General features: G+C 41.8%; 1 protein-coding gene across 9 annotated transcripts in view; it reads left to right on the top strand.

The window, feature by feature from the left end:
• The first annotated feature begins 1169 nt into the window (after window positions 1–1169).
• Window positions 1170–10198, top strand: part of LOC117141434 (protein TANC2) — a 52969-nt gene continuing 43940 nt past the window's right edge. For 4 of the 9 annotated variants that reach the window (XM_033304884.1, XM_033304881.1, XM_033304883.1 and 1 more), the window contains exons 1-2: window positions 6301–6527; window positions 7040–7568. In XM_033304884.1, coding sequence (XP_033160775.1) covers window positions 7325–7568 — 244 coding nt within the window. In that variant the 5' untranslated portion in view covers window positions 6301–6527; window positions 7040–7324. Of the gene's footprint in view, window positions 2099–6300; window positions 6543–7039; window positions 7569–10198 lie in introns of those variants that run through there. The other 5 variants (XM_033304878.1, XM_033304876.1, XM_033304877.1 and 2 more) reach the window with 2 other exon arrangements.

Here is a 10198-nt window from a genome sequence, read left to right as displayed (position 1 = left end):
ATTGCTGAAGAACTACAGTCAAACGTCGCTAAGCCCAACTTTCATTTCTAAGAAAATCATATATAGTTAAAAAACATAATAGATATTGGAAGAGCTCGTATATTCCTGGAAAATGCATTCTATACATTTGAATGTTACGTAAGCTCCACTGTACCCGGAGTTCCTTGCACCGAGGAAGAAGCAGCTGAGGAAAACACCAGAATCGCTGCAGGGGGCACCCTCACACTAGAACAAGATAGAAAGATACGCACGCGCACCAAATGTGAGCGAGATGCGCATGTGGCCATAAAAACGAGGGGAAGTCGTTGTCTATCGCCTGGGGGACACTTCCGTCTCCATTCCAGTGTGCTCCGCAGTACCCTGCATGTCTGCAGTTGCCATGTACCGCAGTACCCCATGTGCCCCATTTCCCCGGGCCGCCTCCCTCCCCTTTCCATGTGGGAACTGCTGGAGCCGAAGATTGATGTTGGGACAATTTCACGTCCCACTGTTCGCTGGGCATTAAGTGGCATTAAAGTTGTCCCGGCTTATCGCTCTCACAAGCACAAGCTCGCACCTCAAGATGCACATACACTGAGAGAAATCCATGCCACAAGCTGAAGTGAGCTCTAAACTGAAAACCCATTACAGACTTACAATTATGAGATCCTAAAGCCCGAAAGCAAATTATGCCTATTTATTCTATTTTTACATTTAAATATTTCATTCATATGAAGAGATACAGATACTTAGCAGAGAAATCAGATTGTATCTGATAAGATAACTTTGTAGATTAGAGTTAAGTATTTCTCCGTGTTTTTATCTGCCACCTAGCTCAACTGATCCGAACTCATTTCCGCTGGAAATCCCCATATTCGAGTGCGTTTTCATGGAGGATCGTTAAAATCAAGACAGCCCCAAAATTACATATGTCAAATTATGTTTAATGTGCGGCATTAGTCAGGTACAGTGGTGTTTGGAGAAGCTACTGTGCTCGTAAATGGGGGGAGCTGCAAAGAAAGCATTACCGTTTATAGCTCAAAGCCGTACAAAGATACTTTTTAATTTACTTTGCCATACTTCTTGTTGACTTTAAGATTGTATTTTTATGGTTATGGTAAACATTAACCCCATTTTTGAAATACTTTTAAATAATAAAAAAAATATATATATATATAATAATTTTACAGTATGCCCTCGCTGCAGCAAATTGCGTTCGCGATGGAAGGCGACCAATCGGAGCTACAGACACCGCCGCTGCCGATCAACCCGCCGCCCAAGGTGATGGCCAATGGAATCGTCTATGGCTTTCGCACCCGGCACTTGTCCTGCATCGAGGAGAACGATTCGGACTCGCTGCACGGATCGTCCATTCCACATGCCTACGATATGATGCAGCAGGCGGACGAGACCTTCCAGAAGTTGAATGCCAACGAGGAGCAGGACGAGTCGGGCAGCGAGGATGGGGGATTGGAGAACATGGACGATACGATCGCAATGATCGATGAATCGCGTCTTTTGGAGGCCGACTATCTGGATGAGCTCGTGGCCGAGGAGCAGTTGCAGGAGCAGGACGAGGATGAGGAGGAATCCTCTGATCTTGTCGACTCTGGCAATGTGGAGGAGGACTTCTGGCAGCCGAGCTTCAATCGGAATGACATCATGATGACCTCTGTTTATGGAGCTCTGAATGGCTCGTTGACGAGCGAGGTGTCTTCAACTGCAACGCCGGGCTACTCCGAATGTGCCACGCCCAGAAAGGAGGCGGAACCCGTTTATGCCACGCCGGAAAAGCGAAGAGCCAGCAATCGGAGTTTCGACTCCACCTGCGCCTCGCTCACCAGTTCCTTATACGGCGGATCTATGAACTCCTCGCTGGACCTCAAGTACTCATCCCTGGGTGGTGGCGACTTGGTCAGTGGTGGCATTAGTGGAACCAGTACGTTGCGAGGAACTTCGGTGCCGCCAATGGACCTGTCCATGATGTCCAGCGATGGAGTTAGTGCCCTGGAATGGGGATCTGCCAGTGTGAGCTGTGTTTTGGACTCCGGCGATGGGAATCCCGCCGAGGAGCTCAACGAGGAAATGGCCGCCAAGTGCTTGAGTGCAGCGGAAAGTGGTAAGTACACTATAAATGCAATAAATATAAGCAGCGATTATAATTACATTTAATAACACGTTAAAAATAAAACCCGAATACAATCGTTAAATCAAGAACCGCAGCCTTAACTTTAGGCGGAGCCCATAAATCCGTTTATATGGGGATTCATTCACCCATTGATCACTGTGTCTATTTCTCTGATGATTTCTTTTATACGAAATGGCCATCCATCAAGGCAGCAGGGCATTAAACTCATTTACAATCCTTCATTACCGGACATGCAAACAGGCGCACCGTTTTAATGACCCATTCGCAGCGGACCCATTTCGCTCTGCTCGCCATTAGAAAGGCAGCCCGCGAGGCGGCAACTGACCCCCAGCACTTCCACTTCCACATCCTCCTTCCCCAGAAGTATCTAGGGGGCACCACCATCACCCCGAAGTCTCCTGAGTCCCCGTAATCCCCAATCTCCAAGTGCAACATCATCAGCAATATCCTCGGTCGAAAAACTAACAAACATCCATTGGCCGTGGGGAAGTTAACATGCACTCAGAAAAATTTAGGTACAGGTTTATAGAATAAAGCTTTTAATTTTTGACAAGCTATAAAGTTTAGTCATAGTATCTTGTAGATACATTCAGCACATTTTCAGTAAAATTAAGTAGGTTTTTAAAGTTGTTGGGCCATTTCGATTTCAGTGCACACAATTCGATTGGCAATAGAGTAAACAAAGCCAGTGAAAGCCAAACAAGTGGCCAGACTTTGCCCATTTCACACAGATGTTTAACAAGCGGGGCCGGGTCATAAATCATCCAAATGGATATATATTCACCGCGTTTATCCATCTTCCATTTGGTTAGCATATGACCGAGTCGCCGATCGAACAGATCCTCGGGGTGAAAACTCGCTGACATTGACAGTTTCTAATAGGAAAATTGGCCAAGATTTATGCACGCGCCGCTGACTTCCATTTTAATTTAAAACCAATCAATAAACTGGCACACAAAAAAAAAAAGAAAAAAAAAGTGCTCAACAAATTGCCAAATGATGCTGCAAAGTGCAATGTCACAGTAATTTACGTGCCACCTCCAATGCCACAAAGCTGATGAGAATTTATGCTAAGGGTTAAAAGTGTCAGCCTCGTCAAATTATGCATAGTGGGTGGTTTCGCCAACTGCGGCCATTAAAATGCTTTTAACCATTTTGGGCATCATCATCTTACTTAAAATGCCTTCAGAGTAATAAATAGATATATTGACGTTCTTAGATACATTCAAAAATTGTTTAATATTTTGTATGCAGTTAGTACTACACATGGCTTGTATATTTTCAAAAATTGTTTATCCAATTGAATCCATCTAAAATTGAGTAAAAGGTAGCTAAATGGAGTTCCTAGTTTGAATAAAACGAACCAAAATGTCTATTTAGTTAGTTATGGGTTTCTAATAAGTCTCAAAGATTTTCCATTCCAACCCATTGTGCTGCTGCATTGCGTCTTTGGAAAAGTGAAAAGTCATGAATCATATACATCATGATCACACCAAAGCGAACCACAGCACACGACCATGGCGAACTAGGATGGTTGATCATGATGATGATGATGGAGCTGCAGCAGCCGGGGCATCGCATATGCGACTGGATGGGTCCATAAAGTAACATGGCTTATCGCTGGAAAACTTTTAAAAAACACTTGAGATTGCGCCGAGAACGAGCGCGGTGGGCAAACCAAAGCTGAAGAGCGCTTGGAAGACGCGTCTACGAACAGGTATACAATGTACCTCTTCTGCAGAAGAAGAGCCCAAAACACAAAGATCCGCCGAGGCGAAGAAAGGGGCTGCGAGAATTGCGGATCGGTGAGGATGGGGAATGGAGCAGTTGTTGGGGGCTTGTATCTACAAATAGAAGCGGAATGACGGCCGCAAGACAAAGTCAAACAAAAGACCCAAACGGTAGTTGCCATGAATGGACAACAAACTTCAAACCGGCTGGGAAGTACAGTGCATATCCATTACTTTAATTTCATAAGATACATAAAAATACAAACAAAATTCAAGTTTGTAAAGTATTACTAAAGTAGGATGCAAAGAAAGATCATAAGATTTGTGAAATTTAAAAACTGACTTTCGAAGAAAAAGTATCTCACGCCTCTAAAGATATGCCATATACTAAGTTGTAAAAAGAACGGTTCTTGTTAGGAAAGCTCAACTGTATCTGCATCTGACTGATAATCGGCACGGACTTCGACTGAAGCTCCACACCAAGCGCAGTTGCAAATGCAACTTTGTTGCCCGTGGGCACAGCATGGACTCCTCGGACAACCAACTATTTATTGGAATGGATCCCGGGACTCCGACCCAGTCGCAGATTCAGATACGAGCCTCATAAAATTCCCGCGCACGCACCGGCGAATTCGAATGCATTTTTTGTGTTCGATAAAACGCGAGTCGGCAAATTCTCACAATCGACGCTGCACTTGAATCTGAATTCGAAATTGCTCTCTCAGTATTTATGAGATAAACGCTGTAGTTAGTTAGTTTCTTGGCCTGCGATAATGAAAGGGAAAAGGAAAGATCTATGGAGAATAGCATAGTTTATATAAGCCAATTGGTTTAAATTTCTGTTGAATCCAATATAAAAGACTCTGTTCTCTAATTTCAATTGTCGAATTTCCTATCTTTTTTTTATTATTTTCTAGCAATCTAATCTGCTACCATATTTATGGCCTTCTTATCAAGTGAAACGCTTGCAATTAAATGTCATTTCTGTGTTTTTGCCCAGCACAGATTTTCTTGACCAAGTTATAGGAAAACTTGGGCCAGATTTCCCAACATATACACTGCCAGCTCGTCCCGCTCCCCTTATCGACGACCATTAATCAAGATTGTGTCAAAGGTATTAGCTCATTTGGGGGCTCAACATGAAATCGACTCCAGGGTCTGTGGGGATTTGGAACATTCGGGCGATTACAAACTATTACCGATGTTAACTGCCAGCGGTAGCATTCTATTACGTGAGCCCCGTGCTCGTAGGTTTCCCCCGCTAATGAGTAGATTAATTCTAATGCAATTGAAACAGTGTCCGTCTTTCGCTTATCGAAATGTTTGGGGCTTGGGCAACAGCAGCGTGATTGCTAATGGGCTCGAAAGCTACCAGAATTGCTGATTACCAAGCTGATATTGCTGATGAAGTTGCAACAATACCTTTAAATGGGTAATGGGATCGCCAAGATACGAACCAATCGGTTGAATAAATCTGTTGCACATAAATTGGGGTAGTAGCCTGCTTTCGAATCTAAAACGGCACTTTTAGACCTTTGACAACCACTTTATTGTTAACTTACTTAATAGGTTCCCAAAATTGGTGTGAATGATGACTCAATTGGAAGGCAATATCCTCAAATCTCGGACACCGATTCGAGGGACAATATCCTTGTGTGTACCCTCTCTCTATAAGTGTCTGGCTTATCGGGCAGATAACCCCCGCTGAGGGAATAGTGTATCATGGGTTAATGCGACACCAAAGGCACGTACGCTTGCGTCATTAGGTAGCTCAGCCTGAAGAAGGGATACACCATACCCTCCGGCTGCGGCTTTTATGTTTGCTATTTCGGACTGACAACGCGAGAAGGGACAGTTCATACAGTCAGCACCTCAATCAGTCAAAACCCAGGAAGAGCAAATACAACATTCACAAGTGGTACAAGTGTTAATAAGTGTAAAGACTAAATGATATCTGGTACTTGGGCGATGTATGGCAATTATTTGAAGGTATTGAAAATACATATAATAATAATCTGTGCCTGCATACCAAAATTGGTAATGATAGCACGTAAGATTTCCAAGATCAACGGGAACACATAAAAGATGCACTCTATAGAATCCAAAACTGCATTCCTTAAGCAATCGATCCATTTGAATCGATATACCCTTTTCTTCACATTTAAGGGGTACGAAAAACAAATACAAATCCAACGGACAGCGAAGCGTGAATGAATTTCCTCGGCGCAAATTGAAAAAAGAGTGATAGTGATAGTGGAACTGATAAGAGGCGAGCGAAAGAGATAGCGATAGAGAGACGGCGCTGCTGGAAACGGAAAACCGGTATGTGTGTAGACTTCGAGTAGCTGGCTCAAATTTGTGTTTTGGAGAGTTGCGCTCTCAAACATGGAGACCTCCGGCTCTCCGGCACTTCTCTGGCTTTTGCGCTTAGTTTCGAAACGAACTTCAAAGCTCGCGCAAGCGTACCGCACGCGAATCGGAAAACGCATTCTCCGATCGGCAAATATTATCGCGATACACAATCTTTTAGCCGGCATTTTCTTGTTCGCCACTCTGGATACGGTTTCAAATCGCAAAACGTGCCAAGTTCCTGGAAAAGTGTGCGAAAATTGCAAATATTTTGAGTTTCCATTGGACGTATGCGTAATGTGACCACAGTGCGGATTACAGTAATATATTTACCTGTATATAAATACGACTATATAAATGTGTGTGTGTGTGTGTGTCATTGTCTAGGAATTTTGTTTCGTCTGCAAAATGTGCAAAGTTTTTTAATGTTTACATGCCGAAATTCCAAGAGTCCCAGTTGACTCACGATTAAGACAGAAAGAGATTAGATAAAGAATGACACACTATCTATACATTGGTGTTTACTTTAGTTTCGCAAATTTATGAAAACGTTTTGATTTGAGATTATAAAGCTTAAAAAATCAAATACAACGCTGAAAATCCAGGCTCTTAAAACTGAAGATTGATCTAACAAATTAATGTTTTGCTTTAAAAGCTTAAAATATTATTCAACAGGTGTAAATGTGACAAATCCAATTGGTAAACAAGTAATTCTCTTTGCACAAAAACCCAGAAAACGAAACAAAAACCTACACAAACTCATTGGTCGTAAAGTGTGAAGAAATTAAAAATTATAAATTTAAATAAGTGTGGTTTTTCTCGTTTTGTAAAGCGCTCTTTAGATGTATTTCGAAAACGAATTTAACGAAAAGGTGTAAAGGAAAAATCCACAAAAGTACGTGCCACCAAAAAGTGCAAAAGAAGGGCAAATCGAACGAGAAATTCGGCTGGAGAAGCTGGACAAAATCGACTTGAAAGGATTCGCAGCTGGAACTGCATCCATCCAGATACGGATACAGAAACAGATCCAGATACATGTGTATATACCGTATACCAGTGCCGATACAGATACAGATACATACATGAGGCAGCCTGCGAACCACAAAAGATACATGCCATGTTCCCACTAACCAACCGCTCTTCGAGTGGCAATCGCACCAACAACAATCCGAGCAACAACAACAACAACCAGACCACAAGCTTCATAATCGGAGGCACCACCAATATTAACAACAACAACAACAACAATCAGCTTGGTGGCACAAACAGCGCTAAGGATAAAGGAAATTTTGAAAATAATTGGAGCTGCAATAAAACAACCGGTCGTCGATCTGGCAATGGGAATAGCTGCAGTTTTTTAGGTAAATTTTAATTGTAGCACTTAAAAGTGCCGTTGACTGAATGTTTCGAATATTTGGGCAGTCTGAACTAGTTAGGCAACAACAACAAAAGTTTTGCAATTTTTATAGCCAACTATGTGAAGGATAATATTAAGATTCCGTTTTATAAAATTTAACACAATACCCAAGTAATTTCACTTAAATTTAAGCCCATTAGTAAGACTCGGCCCATTGCACTTAAAAACTTATTCGTACGATCTCGATTAAGGCGGCCTCTTTGATCACTTGAGGTTTATCTTATGACCATCGCATCTCTTTCCTTGGAATGACTGCAATTTCACAGATCGCATTTACCTTTTTCCGTATTGTCGCTCTTGTGTCGCGAACCTTTTTTAAAGGGTTTCCCTTTTTTTTAGCAACAATTTACAATGCAAATTGCATTAATTGCAATTTTCTGTTCGAATTGAGTTGGTTGGTTGTTTGGTTCCCATTTGCGGCATTGTTGTTGTCTTTACATTAAAATGCAAATACTTTGCACTAATTTACATGTCGCGCCGCCGATTACAGTGGAAAATGCAGACCCCCCTTCCCCACCCGTTCGTCGCTCCTTCGACCACAAAATCGCCTGGGGAGACAATGGAAATCTTTTGTGATGATCATCACACACGACTCGGCGGCTTTGTATCTGTGTGCGTGTGTGTATGTGTGTGTGCTTTGGGGGAGGAAGTGTAAGTGTGAGCTTGAACCATGAGAAATGCCATAAAAATTCCTCTGTCTACCAGTCTGTCTTCCTCTTTGTGGGCCTTCGGGGTATTCGCGGAGCTCTGAAATATTTGCATTCTTGATTTAAAAAAATGTTATTTATATTGAAAAGAGCTGGAATGTTAACTTTTTGATAATTTCAGGATTTATTACATTAATCTTAATTTAAAAATTTCACGACATGTATTAAAGTGCAGCTACTGCCAAAAGACACCTAACGTGCTGAAATACTTATACTATTAACTTCTTTCTCTTAATTTCCTCGTAATGTATTAAGGAAATTACTGGGTATCCCTAGTTCGAAGTGCTTAACCTCAACTTCCTTGTTCTGCTTCTTATGTTGCGCTTGCGCAATCCCAAAAAGCTTCTTCGCGTTTTTCTGCGCTCTTTTCAGTGCGCATGCGCAAATACACATACACATGTGGAAAAGGAGGTTGTGGGGCAGAGGTTGTCGGCACATGCGCTTTGTTTGTCTCTTGCCAAAACACTGAGAGAAATTATGAATTTGTAAACATATAAATTTGTATAAATATAAAACCACATAGCTTTGCTTTACCTAGACGAGATAATAACTTTTGATAAGCAGTCTTGTTCTTCAATTTACAATGTCTTAAACATTTTTCTCCGTGTAGTGGGTTCATTGCTGCTGTGCGCTTGCAAGAATTCCCAGAAATATTTTACTTCGAAATTTGTTAACAAGCAGACAACAAGAGCAACAACCACAGAAGCGATCCAACCGAAGACATAGGGAACATTGTGTGTTTTTTTGTTTGTTGTTTGGCCTGGGCCATGAAGTGTATCAAGTGTTTGCTGGCTTAGCTCCCTTTCTTCTCCATCGGCTTTGTTCACAGCCAGAGACTTCAAGTTGAAGGTTAAAGTTGAGCTGAGCTGAGGAGCTCAAGCCTTTCGATTGAATTAGAATTAGAGTTCTCTTGTTGGAGTGGATTTCGCAGAGGTTTAGCGGTCAGGATAACGTTTGAGTCATAGAAATTGAATGGAAGTGTTCTTCAATTTGACAGCCGTTTGACGGGTTTCAAAGTCTGAAGGATGGGAACAGGATTTGCAAACCTATAATTGCGCTTCATTTGAACACACTTTAATTCAAAAAGTTTCAAGGAAATTTCTGAAATAAAGCAATTCTGCAACTCCTAACACTGACAAGCGATGAGCATTTAAAATCTCAACTCAGATAAGCCCGGCTTTGCACACTTTAGAGCCGATAAAATGATTTATAAAGCCCCTAGAACCAGTTAACTAACTCCTCATACAGCACAGCACTAACCAATAATTCATTCAATCCCATTCGATGTGGTAAACAGCCTTCAAAGTTAGCCCCATTGAATCCGATTCCGAATCTCGACGCGTGTGGTGCACCAGACTCCGCCAATCGCCTCCAATTCCATTTTACACTGCCACACGATCCGTGGAAGCATTCAGCTGCCTAGTTTTTAATTGCAAATTGCAAAACGGACCGACCAGCCAGCCAGGCAGTCAGTCATAACGAGTCTAATTAAGGCGATGTCTGCGCTGAGGAGCAAATATCTTGCATATTTTTAGATCCACCAGCTGGACATTTGCATTCGCAGACGATCGTATTCAATGTCAGATGTACACTGCGCCAATAGTTCGATTGATTTGAAATCGATTATCCATACAGTTCCGCCTTTCACTATAAATTTGTTTTTGATTAATATTGCTCAAATCAGCTAATAAAACTTGCAATATGTTGATTTTCTTGTTTACAATTAGATATTTAATATTTGTTCTTAAGAAACTTAGTTGCAAGCTATATTTGAAGTGCAAACGTGTATAGTTTGTGAGTAACTTGGTTTCTCCATGTGCACTCCATCCAAATTAGAAAGGGAGATCGGCGAGGAAGATGAGGAACT

This window comes from Drosophila mauritiana, chromosome 3L, assembly GCF_004382145.1.
Source record: "Drosophila mauritiana strain mau12 chromosome 3L, ASM438214v1, whole genome shotgun sequence".
NCBI lineage: Eukaryota > Metazoa > Arthropoda > Insecta > Diptera > Drosophilidae > Drosophila > Drosophila mauritiana.
This window is presented reverse-complemented; position numbering and strand designations above follow the sequence as displayed.